General features: G+C 47.4%; 1 protein-coding gene across 1 annotated transcript; it reads right to left on the bottom strand.

Moving 5' to 3' along the window:
- Positions 1-8,724: 8,724 nt before the first annotated feature.
- On the bottom strand, positions 8,725-15,628 carry gpr37l1b (G protein-coupled receptor 37 like 1b). Its single transcript, XM_014975738.2, has 4 exons — positions 14,196-15,628; positions 11,013-11,321; positions 10,546-10,917; positions 8,725-9,670 (listed from the first exon to the last, which is right to left on the bottom strand). The coding sequence occupies exons 1-4, from the start codon at positions 14,895-14,897 to the stop codon at positions 9,497-9,499; spliced, it is 1,557 nt and encodes a 518-aa protein (XP_014831224.1). The 5' UTR covers positions 14,898-15,628; the 3' UTR covers positions 8,725-9,496.
- Positions 15,629-16,020: the final 392 nt, after the last annotated feature.

Below are 16,020 nucleotides of genomic sequence, written 5' to 3'. Positions count from 1 at the left end.
TACAGAGAAAAGTTAAGGTTTTAGTTTAAGCTGGTTTACGACTTGATGCTGCGATCAGACCAAACGTGTCCATGTGGGCGCGGCGCGCACATCCAACATGGCCGACGCCAGAGTTGGAAAATCTGAAGTTTTGCAGCTGAACGCGGAGCATCAACCAATCAGAGAGACTCCTTTACGTGACGCAGTGTCACTCGGCGCCGATCCGGGTCAGCAGGTCGTCAACCTGAGGTGAGACCAGAATACGGCTGGAGTCGACCGTCGGCGCCCAGCTGGGCTGATGACCTCACAGACTCACATCGTCTCTGCGTGACACGGCAGTAAATGAAGCCAACACACGCTCAACGCTTCATCGTGCGGAGAGACCGGAGACGCAGCGATCGATGAAACCGTCAGAGTTAGACGATCAGACAGATTCAGCAGAACCAGAACCGTCGGCCCGGTTTTAACCTCCCTGACTTCACGTTGGCAGCCATGTTGGATCAGAATCTAAAAAACCTTTTAACAACCTGAACCCAAACCGTCCTCTGCTCCCTTACCTTCCTCCATCTTCATCCCTCCATTCTCCACCTCCATCGTCTTGAGAAGCCCGTCCCCCTGTCCTCCTGCCATCCCCCTGTCCTCCTCCTGTCCCCCTGTCCTCCTGCCGTCCCCCTGTCCTCCTGCCGTCCCCCTGTCCTCCTGCCGTCCCCCTGTCCTCCTCCCGTCCCCCCGTCCTCCTGTCCCCCTGTCCTCCTCCTGTCCCCCTGTCCTCCTGTCCCTCCTGCCGTCCCCCTGTCCTCCTGCCGTCCCCCTGTCCTCCTCCCGTCCCCCCGTCCTCCTGTCCCCCTGTCCTCCTCCCGTCCCCCTGTCCTCCTGTCCCTCCTGCCGTCCCCCTGTCCTCCTGTCCCTCCTGCCGTCCCCCTGTCCTCCTGTCCCTCCTGCCGTCCCCCTGTCCTCCTGCCGTCCCCCTGTCCCCCTGTCCTCCTCCCGTCCCCCCATCCTCCTGTCCCCCTGTCCTCCTCCCGTCCCCCTGTCCCCCTGTCCTCCTGCCGTCCCCCTGTCCCCCTGTCCTCCTGTCCTCCTCCCGTCCCCCCGTCCTCCTGTCCCCCTGTCCCTCCTGCCGTCCCCCTGTCCCCCTGTCCTCCCGTCCCCCCGTCCTCCTGTCCCCCTGTCCTCCTCCCGTCCCCCTGTCCTCCTGTTGTCCCTCCTGCCGTCCCCCTGTCCTCCTGTCCCCCTGTCCTCCCGTCCCCCTGTCCTCCCGTCCCCCTGTCCTCCTGTCCCCCTGTCCTCCCGTCCCCCCGTCCTCCTGTCCCCCTGTCCTCCTCCCGTCCCCCTGTCCTCCTGTTGTCCCTCCTGCCGTCCCCCTGTCCTCCTGTCCCCCTGTCCTCCCGTCCCCCTGTCCTCCCGTCCCCCTGTCCTCCTGTCCCCCTGTCCTCCCGTCCCCCTGTCCTCCTGTTGTCCCTCCTGCCGTCCCCCTGTCCTCCTGTCCCCCTGTCCTCCCGTCCCCCTGTCCTCCCGTCCCCCTGTCCTCCTCCCGTCCCCCCATCCTCCTGTCCCCCTGTCCTCCTCCCGTCCCCCTGTCCCCCTGTCCTCCTGCCGTCCCCCTGTCCCCCTGTCCTCCTGTCCTCCTCCCGTCCCCCCGTCCTCCTGTCCCCCTGTCCCTCCTGCCGTCCTCCTGTCCCCCTGTCCTCCCGTCCCCCCGTCCTCCTGTCCCCCTGTCCTCCTCCCGTCCCCCTGTCCTCCTGTTGTCCCTCCTGCCGTCCCCCTGTCCTCCTGTCCCCCTGTCCTCCCGTCCCCCCGTCCTCCTGTCCCCCTGTCCCTCCTGCCGTCCCCCTGTCCTCCCGTCCCCCTGTCCTCCTCCCGTCCCCCTGTCCTCCTGCCGTCCCCCTGTCCCCCCGTCCTCCTGTCCCCCTGTCCTCCTGCCGTCCCCCTGTCCTCCTGTCCCCCTGTCCTCCTCCCGTCCCCCTGTCCTCCTGTCCCCCTGTCCTCCTGCCGTCCCCCTGTCCTCCTGTCCCTCCTGTCCGTTTTGGTTCTGCTTCTCCGCCGTCTCCTCCTCCCGCTCAGCGAGGCGTTCAAACCTTTTTATTGCACTGTTGTTTTTGGTTTTGTAAGATATTAATAAGAAGAATAATGTTAATAATCTGCTGGTGCCCTAACCCCGATGTGTGGTTCTCTACCTGAAGGACAAACGTTTTTGTTTCTGTCTGGAATTAGATTTTTATTCATGTTTGTTTTATATTGTTGTTTTTTATTGTTTTATGATTCGTCTAACCGGAGTTCAGTGTTTCTGATTGGACCAGCGGTGTCATGTGATCTCATGAAACATCTGCATCATGTTGAACTAAATGAAGCATTATAATCACGTATTAAATTTTTAATTTAAACTCACACTGAGACTAAATATCTTTTTTTGCTAATTCTGTTCAAACACTTTTATTTTTTCCTTCTTCTCCAAATCAAAACCAGCAGAAACATTTTCTCTGAAATTTAAACAGCATAAGAAATATTTAAGAAAATCCTCTCCAGATTAGTGAAAAACACTTTAAATGTGTAGCAGAAAGAAACTCAAACATTAAGTCAGAGGTTCCCAAACTTTTTCTCCTGGGGCGCGGCGGCCCCCCTAGGGGGCGCGCCCCACAGTTTGGGAACCTGTGCATTTAGTAATTGTGATGAAACAGACTCTGTAACAGAGTCCGGCCGAGCAGAGACCTCCCCAGCACGTGTAAACACGTCTGCCTGGGATTTTAACTCTTCTCATGTTGCAGAATAATTTACTGGTTATTATGAGTTTTGTTACTTTAACAGGGACTTTAAACACTCCAGCATTGTGACTGGTGGCACAGATGTGCTGAAAGTTAGTCAAGTTCAGATCAGGCTGAGAGCAAAATGAGGAAGATTAGACATTTTATCTGGTTTTACATGATAAAGTCTTTAGAGAAAAGCTGGAGTAAAATGTGATAAAGCTGCAACATCAACATTCAGTGTAACTTTAAATACTTTTAGGTCATTTATGGAGGAGTGAAGACGAGGGGAGATGAACTCAGTTTAAGTTGCTTCTTGACGATGTTTAAGGTTGAAACCCAGAAAAGATTTGGGAATTATTCAGGTTTGCTGTGTGATGAACCTCCAGGCTTCCCACCCGGAAATCTTCAGGATTGTCAGGATAAATATGTGGAGGAAGAAGATGTTCTAGTTTCTGACCAGTTTTTCTTGCTGAGCCTCTGAGATCGTTCAGCTGTGAGGCTTTCCTCAGGTGTTCTGGCTTCCTCCCGTTTCATTGGCTGGAGACGTGAAGCCTTCCTCAGGTGAGTGTTTGTCAGGCGGCGGCATGTCCAGCTCCATGCAGCAACATGTTGACAGACGTCGTCTTCAACATGTTGCCTCTTCTTTTGGATGGAAGCAGCTGCAGTTTGTAGAAGCAAACAAACGTTTCAGCAAAACGCCAGGAGGAAAGAAATGAGCTTAACTGCTGCTGGGCTTCAAGTTATAAATTATTTCTGTTAAAGTCCATCGTTCTACAGAGAAACAAGTTAATATCCTAATGTTTTTATTTATTATTTCCATTCAGACTCAATTCCTGCTAACATTTTGCTGCTTTCAGCAGCTGAGCTGCAGTTCTACTGGAGAGGCAGCAGGGGGCAGCACACTCACCATGTGAGAGATCCTGGTGGGGTGTGTGTGTGTGTGTGTGTGTGTGTGTGAGACCTGAGCAGCAGCAGAGTCAGTAGCTCACCTGTGGCAGTAATTACAGGTGAGCTGCTGCAGGGGGCGCCACCCGCAGAAGGTCGGGTCTGGCCTGCAGGAAACCCGACTTTCAGCAGGGTTTTACTCATAAAAGTCCAACAAACTGGTAAAATACATCAAAATCATGTTTATTGTGTAGAATTGGAGCTACATCTGAGTTATAGCCGTTTATTTTCATGGGTTTTTGTGGATTTTCTTGGAGTTTTGTGTGAATCATCTGAATCCGACTTCCTCTTGTCCCATTTAGAGTTTCATTTTGGAGGATCAGAGACAGTTTAGAGGAAAGAAAGACGAGTCTGCAGCTTTCTCATCGACTCAAAGGCAGACGGACAAAACCAGAAAGCAGAGAGCAGCTCGTTTGGACGTGAGCGCACTGATAAACCGTCCGTCCTCTGGGACGACTCGGCCTCCCTTTCCCAGTGTGGAGTGTGTGACCAACAAAGGCGCAGGCCTCAGTGTTTCCTGTCTGCAGTGTGAGGTGGTCCGTCCCCCCGCTCCAGCGCGTTGCCATGGCGACAGCATCCCCCCCTCTTCACTCCTTTCCTCATCAGTTTTCTCATTGAACAAAAGCGACATTGTGCTCCCGGTTTTCAGGGAGCGTTCACGTTGGCGCGCACGTAACACATTCAGGTCAGATTAGTTTGTTGTTCACACACACACACACACACACACACACACACACACACACACACACACGTATGGCAGCGCATTCACTCATAAGAGGGAAACACACAGTTTTCCAGACAAGAGCTTCTTCATATCAGACGGTTTCACACGGTGAGTTTGAGTTTCTGGAAACTTTTTTCCCGTTTTCTCATGAAGTTTATCGTCTCCATCCAGAGCGGTCCAAAGGTTCTGATCCACATCTGAGCTTTTGTTTGGATGTTTGCTTTTTCTCTCACTTTCAGTCCAGAACCAGAACATTTTCACAGGAAGGTTTTGTTCTTTCAGCCTCTTAAGGGACTGGTTCTGTGGAGCGGTACCGTACCTTTGGCTCGTTTGGACCGCACCGTTCATCACGAAGCACTCAAAGGTTCACATTCAGTTTCTGGTGCACATATCTTAGTTTTGTTTTACTTTAAGGATACTAACTTACCAGAAACTTTTCAGAAAGGCCTGGAAATCTTTTACCCTCTTATGATTCAGTTAAAAATCTGTTTTTGATTCAGAAGGATTATTCATAACTAGCACCACTCTGCTTTGCAAGGCAGAATAACAAATGGACACGTTAACGGCCTGGTGTCGAGTAAAAACCTGATCAGAGCGTGAAAAGTTGGACACGACCCAAAGTGGTTCAGGCAAACGGTACCAAAGGAAACAAAGGAAGCTCCTGGATTGGTTGCTTTCTGAACATCAGTCAATAACGTCGAGAGCTCAGAATATTTTAGTCGTTCTCTACAAACATCCATGAGTCCTGAAGCATGAACAGTCGGAGTCCACTGTGTCTGGCAGCGCAGCGTGTCGTTACCGTCGTCTTACTCTGTTGCTGACCCTCCGTCCATCCATAATCTATACCCGCACGTCCCCATCAGAGCCCTGATGGGGCCCTGATTGGCCGGTGCCGACCTCCAGAGCGACAGGTAGAGTCCACCCTGGACCAACTCATCACAGAGACGCAGGACAGAAACATGCATGAAACAGAACAGTCATGCTTCTGGGCTGTGGGAGGAAGCTGGAGTACCAGGAGAGAAACCAGGCATGCAAACTGCAGACCCCAGGCTGGGATTCGAACCCAGGACCTTCCTGCTGGAAGGCAACCGGGAAAAATGTTTTCTCATTTCCTCTCCAGCTGAACTGTAAAGAACTTTTCTCGTTTTGAAAGTTCAAATCAAACCCGGTTACTCATCATAAAACTCATGAAACGTGTTTTTAACCTGGGCGTGATCTGGATGTAAAGTCTGGAACAAGCAGCCCCTCCTGGAACGACGTGGGATTCGAACCTGTGACCTCTGTGTTACACAAGCGCGGGCCTGAAGTTGGTTCCCATCCAGTCGGCCCCAGAGACGCTGTTGTATGACCAATGGAGGTCTAGTCGCCTCAGTGTGTGCGTTCATTAGCGAACAGAGGCAGTCTGTTCGGGGCTTCGCTTCAGAGGGGCGAGCTCTCATCACTACTAATGAGAACAACAGCAGCGAGGCCTGAAACACTCTGTTCCTCCAGCTCTGCATCAATCACCTTCCTCCTCCTCCTCGTCTGCCCCATTCAGCAGCAGATCACCAGGAGCTAAAATCAGCTTTTAATGATCAGCAGGTGGAGTCAGCTTCATCAACGCTCCAGATAACGACGCAACACGTCCAGGAAAACCTCCAACCACCTCAAAGACCTGATCTAATCGCTGGGCAGAGTCAGGCTCACAGGAGCCACTGTTATTAGGCTCATCAGCTTTGACAAAAAATACCAATCAAACAACCAAAGATCTTCACAAGCAGCCCTGGAAGTGCCTCAGGTCATGTTTCTGGAAGAAGTGTTGGAAATAAGAACCTCCCTGGATCTGTCTTTAATTCTGCATCAAGTTCCTGATGTGTTTGGGTCAACTAGGAAACGAGGAAAAACAATTTTAAAGAGGCAGGATCGTGTTTTCCAGGCACATAATCCATTTGAAAGCACAATCAAATAACTGTTACTTCAGTTGTTATAAAACTGCTAAATATATCAAGTATGACTTCAAAGAAATTTGACTTCCTGAAATAACATCTTGAAATTGGGCCTCTGTCTCTTTAAAAACTCCTGCTCTTTCTGAAGCAGCTCCTTTAATGAGCTCTGCAGATGTTTGCTAATTGCTGCTGGCTAGTCTGAAGGAGCTGAGTGGGGGAGCTGTGCCTTGAAGGCGGGGCTAGGTCCACCCAGGTGTTTTAACAGGTGACTGGTTGCCATGGAGATGAAAGGGTTTCTCAAACATGCAAAAATGACTCGAGGCAACACTCCAGGTATGATTTAGACGAGGAAACATTAGACCATGATGCAAAGATCATAAAAGTAAATTTTACATGACAGTGGCCCTTTAATATCTGTAATCCTGCTCATCGATGCTTCTCTTCTCTATCGCCTGAACTGAATGAACGTCTCGTTGCCGGACCGCTGCAGCGCAGATCGACTGGATGCTGATGAGACTTTACCTGGGCAGGAACAGGTGTGTTGTTTGCAGTGGCTTCAGTTTGAACTTGAAATTTAAACTCATTCACCATTTGAGGAAGCTGAGCTCCTCTTCCCTTCAGGACGCTGCGTGATGGACGTCTAGAGCTTTTAAACAGTCTGTAGCTTTCACTCCTTCCTTCAGTAAGTGTCTGACCCTCCAGAGGACAGAAATGTTGCCCCCCTTTTAAATCCTCCTCAGGGGTTGCCAGGGCAACGAGGGAAGAGACTGGCGCTGATTAGAAAATAGCTGAACTTTCTAAATTAACACAACTGAGAGTTGGTTTGGGTGAATTTGGACCAGTATCCCCTGGAGCCTGGACAGTAGTGAGGTCATTGATATGCTGAGCAGCAGCTCCTAACCGACCCGTGGGTCTGAAGAACCCATCAGAACCGTGAAAACCATGTAGTATACCATGGTATACTGTAGTATATACTGTGGTATACCATGTGGTATACCATGTACTGTGGTATACTACAGGGTATACTACACGGTATACTGTATACCATATAGTATACCATAGTATGCTGTAGTACACCACAGCATACTATGGTATACTATATGGTATACTGTATACCGTGTAGTATACCACAGTATGCTGGTATACTACAGTACAGTAAGCAGAGTTACCTTCATTGTTGCACTTCAGACATAAATTTCTGGATCAGATCTTTCACTCATGGTTTCAGGTTTTTAGCTTTGCTAACTCTGTACTGATTTAGCTGAATAGACTTTGGTCAGAAAGCATGAAGGACATGGTAGATTTTAAACTGTTTGCTGTAACAGATTTCATCCACTTCAAATAGCAGGTTGAATTTAAAAGACTATTTTTAAATGTTGAATTTTATTCAACTGAAAGTTTACAAGACAGCTAAACTAATAAGGGCTTTAGAAATTAGTTTAGGGGAAACTAAGAGTCTTAAATGTTTTCAAAGATGTCAATGACGCTACATAAACATTTGCTTTGCTGTTAGCTCATTAGCGGATTAGCAGAAGTGTGTCCACTACCTAACTAACTTCATTTAGGTTATTTCTCCTCCATTGTCTGAAGCTCTAACAACTGAATTTTAATCAGGTTGCAATCTGGACTTTGATTAGGCCATATTAGTGGTTCTGTTGTGGATCTGTTGCTGTATTAAATGAGTCAGTTTGGTCTGACGTGGCGTTTTGCATTTTAAGCGCCGTATCGATCACCTTATCCTCATACATAAAACCAGTAGAAAGCCAAAGATGCTCTTTAAAGCAGATCGTTGCTGTTAAGCTCTTCATACAGATCCTATGATGCTGATTTTGGATACAGAGACACAAACACACAATCCTGACAAACATGTTGTAATTTCAGAAATTTAACATTAAAACACAGAATATTACAAAGGCACAATCATCCATGTCACATAAAATCTGCATCCTGTTTTCAGTCAAACAAACATGGGATTAGTCGTACTTCTATCCTGAAAAACGTAAATCTGCTGTTCCTTCATGTTCTAGACATTCTGGTTAAGGAACATTAATACACTTTAATCTACACACTTTAACCTCCTGACCATCGCAGGCTGAGTCTTCCTCATCTTCCTCCATGTTCTTCATCAACATCTCGTCTCTTTAGCTCGGATTAGTAGCTTCATTATCAGCACAACCTTTACAGAAACACCTGCAGTAAAACACCAGTCCACACATTCAACAGGCTCAGGGAACCACCTGCTGGGCTGCTGCTGCGCACCAGAACCAGCTGGTTCTGAACACCAGAACCAACTGGGTCCAGTCTGGTTCTGAACACCAGAACCAACTGGGTCCAGTCTGGTTCTGAACACCAGAACCAACTGGGTCCAGTCTGGTTCTGAACACCAGAACACAGAAAAACTGGGCCAACTGGGTCCAGTGTATTTGCGTATTAGTTAAATAATTTGCTCTGAGTTAATATTTAGTTTGAAAACTAATTATTCACGTTGCTAAACTAAAACTAGCCTGGAAGCTAAATATTTTAATTAAATATGTTACAATCATTATTTAGTGAGCTAAATGTTTATCTTGCCAAATCAATATTTAGCTTTAACAACATAGTGAAAATATGGCAGGCTAAATAACTCAAACTCCTGCTGTTAATTTTTCAGTTTGTAACTTTACACTTGGCGCTTCATGAATTGATTTATCATGTTTCAGTTTTTAGTTTCAGTAATCCAGACGTTTCTCCAGGGGTGTGAAGCAGCAGACCTTCAGGTTTCTCTCTCAGCTAAACATTCATAGAAACTACAGCTTTGATTTAGCTTAAATTACTTTCAGTAAGAACAAAAAATAACTTCACAGCTCGGCTCTACAGAGGGCGGTCGGGGTTTTCTCTTCAGAGTCCTGGGAACAGGTTCCTGCTGTCAACACAGGTCTCCACAGCAGCTTTTCTAACTGATTAAACATTAGTTCCTGTACAGACAGGAAGCTGCAGTGTCCCGAACAAAACAGTGGTCTGGCTGAAAAGGTGTGCACTGGAAGAAAAAAGGTGATGGAAAAAGATGGATAGATCATGTAGAGAGCAGAAGAAGAAGAAGTTAAGAAAGACGAAAGGAAGGAAACCTGGAGTTATTTCTAAGAGATGATGGACATCCAGGAGAAGACGGATGCATGGAGCGATAAGAGGAACGTGTGGCTCTAGCTGGAGATGGACAAGATGGCCGTCGTGTCTTTAGCCTTGTCAAAGAAGATGGAAGTCTCATTGGCTGCCTTCAGTTTGACCTGGGCGGAGCCTGGTGAGTCCTGGGCCGTGGTTGGCTGGCACTCCTGACAGCAGCAGCAGCAGCAGTCCATGAAGGCCTGACCAAGAGCCTGAAACACAAATTAAATCTATTTGAACCAGGAAAGCACCAGCTGGGATCGGACAATTTAATGCTCAAACTGGGATTGACTGAACGTCTGGACCAACTGGTAGGACTAACGGCGATGCACTCTGGACCCGCTGCTAACAAGATATTAGCTGAGCTGGCTAATTTCACAGTCACTGCAGTGTTCAAACATGAAATCAGAGGAAACAGAAAGTGGAAGAAAGTTTCCCAAGAACTCATCTTGGTTGTTATTTATTCTGTTACAACAGGAAGTGAAACTTCAGAAAAATAAGTTTCTGGATTCGGAGATACTAGCAGTCATTTGGAAACCTTACATCTAAGGTCGGGATCAGCTAGCAGACTTCTGCTAGTGATGCTATTCATGTGAAATGCTAATAAAAGATGCTAAGAGATAGTTAAAAATATGAGCTCTGTAATATTTCTCTTTGTTTTGATTCTAATTTGATGCCAGTAAATGCGTGTTAGCCCTAAGCAATGAATCAAACTTAAATTGGACCTTTTAGTGGAATCCATGAAGAATAAAGTTTAAAAGACAGAGAAAAGGATCTCAGCTCCAGGTGAGTCCCAAAGCGCTGCTAGCTTAAAATTGGGCATAAATGAGGAGATCTCCTGAAACGTGACATCCTGCCAGGCCTTTGCTGGTGATGCTCCTGTCTCTTTCTGCTCTCAGAGATTAATTCAGTGGAGATATTTAAAAAAAATCTTTTGTCCTAAATTTGTTCAGCTTTCTCAAATGATCAGCTGCAATGATGGAGAAACAAACACCTGGACATCTACAAAGGCCAAGATTTAAGCAAATCTTTGGATTCATGTCTTTGGTTAGACCCCCCCAGTCCGTGGTTCTTTACTTTGACCCACCTTACACAGACACAGCAGCAGCACTGGCGTCACCGCGCACTTTAGGAACAACAGGAAGTGATGTAACAGCTCCAGAATGGCTGCCGTGCCCTCAGAGATGGTGATATGTGTGCAGGCCAGGGTGATGTTGCAGACATGTTCTGGCAGAGCGCAGATCCCATAAACCACGGCTAGCGCCAGCAGGGTGCAGTTCAGCTGCCGCTCCACCGCCTGGTGCTGCTGGCGCTTCTGGCTGTTGGCGCGGTCATCATGGTTACGCTGCTTCTGGGCAGAGCTGGAGTCGCTGTTGACGTTGCGAGTGGCCATCTGGCAGAGGATGGTGAAGAGGACGGGGAGGCAGAAGTAGCAGCCGAAACACCACCACATGCGACCCTGAAAGAGAGATGCGATCGGAGACTCAGCACCGCCTGGATGGAACCAGGATGTTCTGATCCAAGAACCAGTTCACTGGTCTGCCAGAAGCTCACCTGGTGGTACCTGAGGAGCAGGGAGTGGAGGGAGTCGGGCAGGTACAGGGACAGTGGGGAGGATGGGGTGATGGTGCAGGTGTCGACCATCCTGCCGGTGGACGGAGACACCGCCTGGCTCAGCTGCCACAGGAAGATTTCTGGGCTGGACAGCAGCAGAGCCGAGAGCCAAACCAGCAGCATCTTCAGCAGAACGGAGCGGCAGCGCTCCACCCGCCGGGCCTTCTGCTGGGGCGAGGAGGTGGCGGAGTGGAAACGGTCGATCCCCAGGGCGCACAGCGTGAAGGAGGTTATACCGAGAGATGCTATCTGCAGGCACAAGAAGAGCGTTGGTGTTGGGATTACATTAAGACTCTGGTCAAGAGTCCTAGTGGGTTTCAGACGCATCATCACCGCTTCTCAGCATACAGACAGTAGAACACTAACCCACGTTGTCACATGGGTGTTTACAGTGTCTTCAGACCCAACAACTGGGATGCATTGTGTCTTTCTGACCCAGACCCAATTTAACTGCCAGGTGTCTGAACTGAAAACGATATCTATGGAGAACAAATCATGTCAAACAAAAAGGAGTTTCAGTGTTTCTCCAAAAACATGCTGGGGGCCTCTAGTGCAGTTCACCAGTGGCCCACCAGATTTTTATGTTGGAAAATGTTAAAAGATACAGAAATGTAAAGGTATATGAGCAGGCATCATAATTTGGAAATAACAGCATGTGAACCTAGCTTAATCTGTCTTTACTGTTCCTGGTGTATAAAAACCATATTTAATATGAACAAGCAACACTTAGCCTGGTGGGGAGGCAAAGAAAGCCTGGTGGGCTTCCAGGCTTATAATACTCTGGAGGAGTCAGGAGGTGGATGAGCCGGTGCCGTTTGCTGCACATTTCCACATCTCTGCAAAGAGAGCTAGCCCACATTTTGAAGGTGTGATCAAATTTGATCTGCATATTGATCCATATCTTTAATGCACCATATTGAAAACACTCATTTTAGCAACTGGAACCCAGGAGGCCAAGAGCAAAGGATCCCAAATACCTGAGAGTCGTTAGTGGCCGGGCAGAAACTCTCCACCATGAAGCTTTCTGGAGTCCCTGCAGAGGGGCCCCTCTGCCAGGCCCCTCACTGCCACACCACCAAGGTCATCCCCACAACCAGGCCCCGTCAAACCAGCGCAGGCGCAGAGGGAGGCGCTGCCGTTCCCCGGCAGGTGAACCCTCCCTCCCAACCCCCAATCACCAAACCCAAGGTGAGAATTACAACACCCCCAACCAAGACCAAAACCCAGTCGCTCTGTTTTCAGGAAGGCTTTGGCTTTGGCCACGTACCTCAACATCAATTTACTATTTAATTAGTAAAACACTTTAAAAAATGAATATTGGTGTTAAGCTCAGTGTTAGTTATAGTGAACTGGACCAAAACATTAGCAGCTCTCCACAAAGCTCACCTTAGAAATCTAACAAAGTTTCCAAAGCAACGTTGTTTTAGCCAAACAGAAGGACGTTCCAGCAGGCCTAGCAACGGGTTGCTATAGCAACCAACAGGAGAAACATATCAGGGTTTTGTTTTTCAGTGAATGCCATCCCAATATCACAGATTTGAACAGATTCTTCAGTTTTCTGAGCAAGTCTATCTTGACTTGGCTTTTAATGTGTTTAAAAGTCAAATCCTGACTTTTAAACATGTTCAAGCTTATTTCCATGAACTGGATGAATAGAAACGGCAGCAGTACGTCGATACGGAGCATTTACAGGAACTTTGTTTTTTAAACGTTTACTTTACAGGACCTCAGGAGTTTCTTGATACTTTCCATAGCTACTTTCCTTGGAGTTACTTTAGCAGAGGGCTGGATGAGGGCGTCTGTAGGGTTTACCTTTCTGGAAAGTGTTAAAAACTTTCCAGAAGTAAAGTTCCTTTACTTCTCAGAAACTACGGGGTTTAAAGTCACTTTCTTAAGGCTTCCAGAGTGAGGTTCCTGAAATTTACATTTTACCTTCCCAGATCTTACACAATACTTGGCAGTACTTTTTGAAACTTGCAGGTTTCCTTCTCAGAGTTTACTCTTTACATTCAATAAATCTCTGAGGCATTTTCCATAACTTACAGATAACTTTCTCAGAATTTAAAGCTTATATGGCTCTTTTCCAGAAAGTACAGGTTGCTTTCCTGAGGTTCTGTGTATTTTACTAGAACTTTGGGGAGTTTTCTTGCTCTTTCAAAGCAGCAGGCTTTCCAGAGCTTGTGGGTCTCACAGGTTGCCTGTCTGGAAACTTTAGTTTGGTAGTTTACCAGTTACACCGTTATGAAAGGACAGACGTGAATCTCTGGCGCCTATCAGTTGTTGGCCACCCTGTGAAAGTTTTCTGGCTCTGCCTCTGTTCATGACTCCCAGTCCTGGATTTGCTGCCGGCACCGGCACCACTCTCCCTCCAGAACCCGGTATGCTGCCTTGGTTCTAGGTTGTGTGTTTCCGTATCGGTTCAGGAGGTTCTGGTTTTGTTATTGGCAGCAGAATTGCTGCTGATCAAACACTGAAATTTCTGCGTGTGAAGATGGCTGGTTGTTACACTGACATGTTGGTTATATAATCATTTTAATCAGTTACATTCATGCTGAGGAATATTTAAGAACAAGCAAGGCATCGATGAGTCGAGGATCAGAACTTTTCAGTGATGGACTAGAAGATATGAAGAGCCCTTTATTATCTACAGTCACATATTTATCTCTGGATCACTGTCTAAAATATTCTGTTATTGGTAAAAAATAAATAAATAAATAAAAACTTCAGATGAACCTGCTCTTCAGTTAGTTTCCTGTGCAGGTCAGTGCATCTCTGAACGTTGTAAACGTTTACCTAATGAGGATGTTTCCTGCAGATGGTCACATTGAACACGCAAGAATATGTTGGGTACAGCATGAAACTGCTGCTGCGCATGTTATGCAACAAGTTGTTGCTAGGTAACCACTCACCTTGTTTAGCTAGCTGTGAGAGGTTGAGCTGCTTTCCTCTGCCTAGATTATTATCAAATTTTTAAAATTCTATCAGATGCATCATCTATTGATATTGATCACATCGTTATCGCGATATATATTGTTGTTTTTTGTAGCTTCAACACCAGCTTCTTCTGCAGGGGTCAATCAAACTATCTTTTATTAATTCCTGTGATGTACACGGCCCACCTACCTCCATGTACGGCACCAAGCGGCAGGTGATGTCGCCCAGGATCCTCCGGTGGGACAGGTGGTTGAGCGCCACCACTGGAAGGCAGACCACCAGGACCAGGAAGTCCCAGAATGCTATGCTGGCCAGCAGGTAGTTCCAGGCGGACCTCATGTAGTAGTTGTTCCAAACCACACACATGACCGCCATGTTGGCCACCACGCCCACAGCCAGCACCAGGCCGGCCAGGAGCAGAACCACATATGCCACGTACGAGCTCTCCACCAGCGGGTAAAACGGGTTGAAGGGACCCTCGTCGTCGGGGTTGGAGGTGTTTGCCTGGAGGTTGATCTCGTCTCTGTGGTTCAGTTCTACCCTGGTTGTGTTGCTGAACTCTGTGAGTTGAGGCGTCGTCACCCACTCGTTCTCATAGGAATGGCTGAAGGTGGACTGCTGCTCGTCTTCGTCTGCACCACGGGCCAGGCGGACCCGGCGGTCCAGGTCCAGGTCCACCATGTCGGGTACAGGGGGGGGGTGTTCAGGGTAGGAGGCATCGTCTGCTGGCTTTAACTGCTTCCTGCTCTTCAGGCGAAGAGCCTCCAGCTGGACGCTGTCGGGGGATTTATGGGGATTGCTCTGTTGCTTGTCCTGTTGCTCAACAGTCTTTGCATGAATGAACTGCAGCGGGAGGTAAAGACAGAGCAAAAAAACAAATGATGGAGCCATGACCTACAAGTTTAAAAGATCTACTTCCACCTCAAACCAGAACCGTTGAATTTAGCCTGTTTCTGGAAAGTCCAAGACCAACAATCCGATAAAACTCCAGGAGTATCCAAGAAGGTTCTTGTACTCTGGAATAAAATGATCAGCCTGTGTTTGGAAGTTACCAACTGTCTTCCTCCAAGATTGGTCAAATAAAAATATCCCGATCCCAGACGCAAAAGTTGAGAGTTGAAGCTGAGTTTTCCAAACTGAGCAGAACTTGTGTTGTTTGCTTGGACATCCAGCTGAGAAGTTTCCTCCTCTCCAAACACTCAAACTGTCTCACTTCAGACGCTCCTGTGTGTGTTTCCCATCCATCGGTAATCCAACCGGAGCTCCAGGAGGTGGAGGGCAGGGCGGGGAGCGCTCAGGTCCGGATCCCGGTCTGGACTGCAGAGGGACTGGCTGTCCTGGAGCTCTGAGGGTCTCTGGGAACAAGCAGCCCTCTGCTGCACGGCTGGATGGAGCTTTTGTCAGGACTGGCATACAAACAAGGCTGGCACCCTCACAAATACACACATTTGCCTGCACAATCACGCATGCATACTTTCTTTTGGTGGTTTTGGCTCTCGCTTTCTCACACAGAAACATTTAAAGACGCTCAGTTCTGCTGCCCTCTGGTGGAGAAACGAAAACCAGCTGGGAAAACGCCTAAAGCTGACTAAATCATTCAAAATTATTACAACAAAATACAAAAGATTTATTCTGAAAATACGATGGATTACTAGGGCCAGACTGAGTTTTTTATATTATAGTTAGAATATTAGTAGAATAAAGAAGATGCAATCTCACAAGAAATTCTTAAAATTACTAGAATAAAGTTGTTTTAATGAGAGCAAAGCTTCAGGATAGAGACTTTTTTTAATAGTTGTTGCTTAATAGGCTCAAAGATCTGATCTGATGATATTTTCACGCTGATGTATAAAAATATGTCATATTTCCTTATTTGTAAAACCAATAAAGTATGTCCTGCTCAGCATTCCTCATTTTAATTTTTTTAATTATTTTTCAAGTAGGAGTAATAATAAAATTTCTACTAATTTCTACTAATATTACGACTTTATTCTGGAAGCTTTATGACTTTAAT

Source organism: Poecilia mexicana, unplaced genomic scaffold (assembly GCF_051168715.1).
Source record: "Poecilia mexicana isolate PSO_F unplaced genomic scaffold, ASM5116871v1 scaffold_23, whole genome shotgun sequence".
NCBI classification, from domain to species: Eukaryota; Metazoa; Chordata; class Actinopteri; order Cyprinodontiformes; family Poeciliidae; genus Poecilia; species Poecilia mexicana.
This window is presented reverse-complemented; position numbering and strand designations above follow the sequence as displayed.

Bases quoted from the DNA above. Each gene is read 5' to 3' on its own strand.
- gpr37l1b (XM_014975738.2), bottom strand. From the start codon at position 14,897: ATGGCTCCATCATTTGTTTTTTTGCTCTGTCTTTACCTCCCGCTGCAG. The intron at 11,322-14,195 runs GTAGGTGGGCCG...TTGTGCCTGCAG, and splicing joins GCTTGGTGCCGTACATGGAG to ATAGCATCTCTCGGTATAAC. The intron at 10,918-11,012 runs GTGAGCTTCTGG...TCTCTCTTTCAG, and splicing joins TGCTCCTCAGGTACCACCAG to GGTCGCATGTGGTGGTGTTT.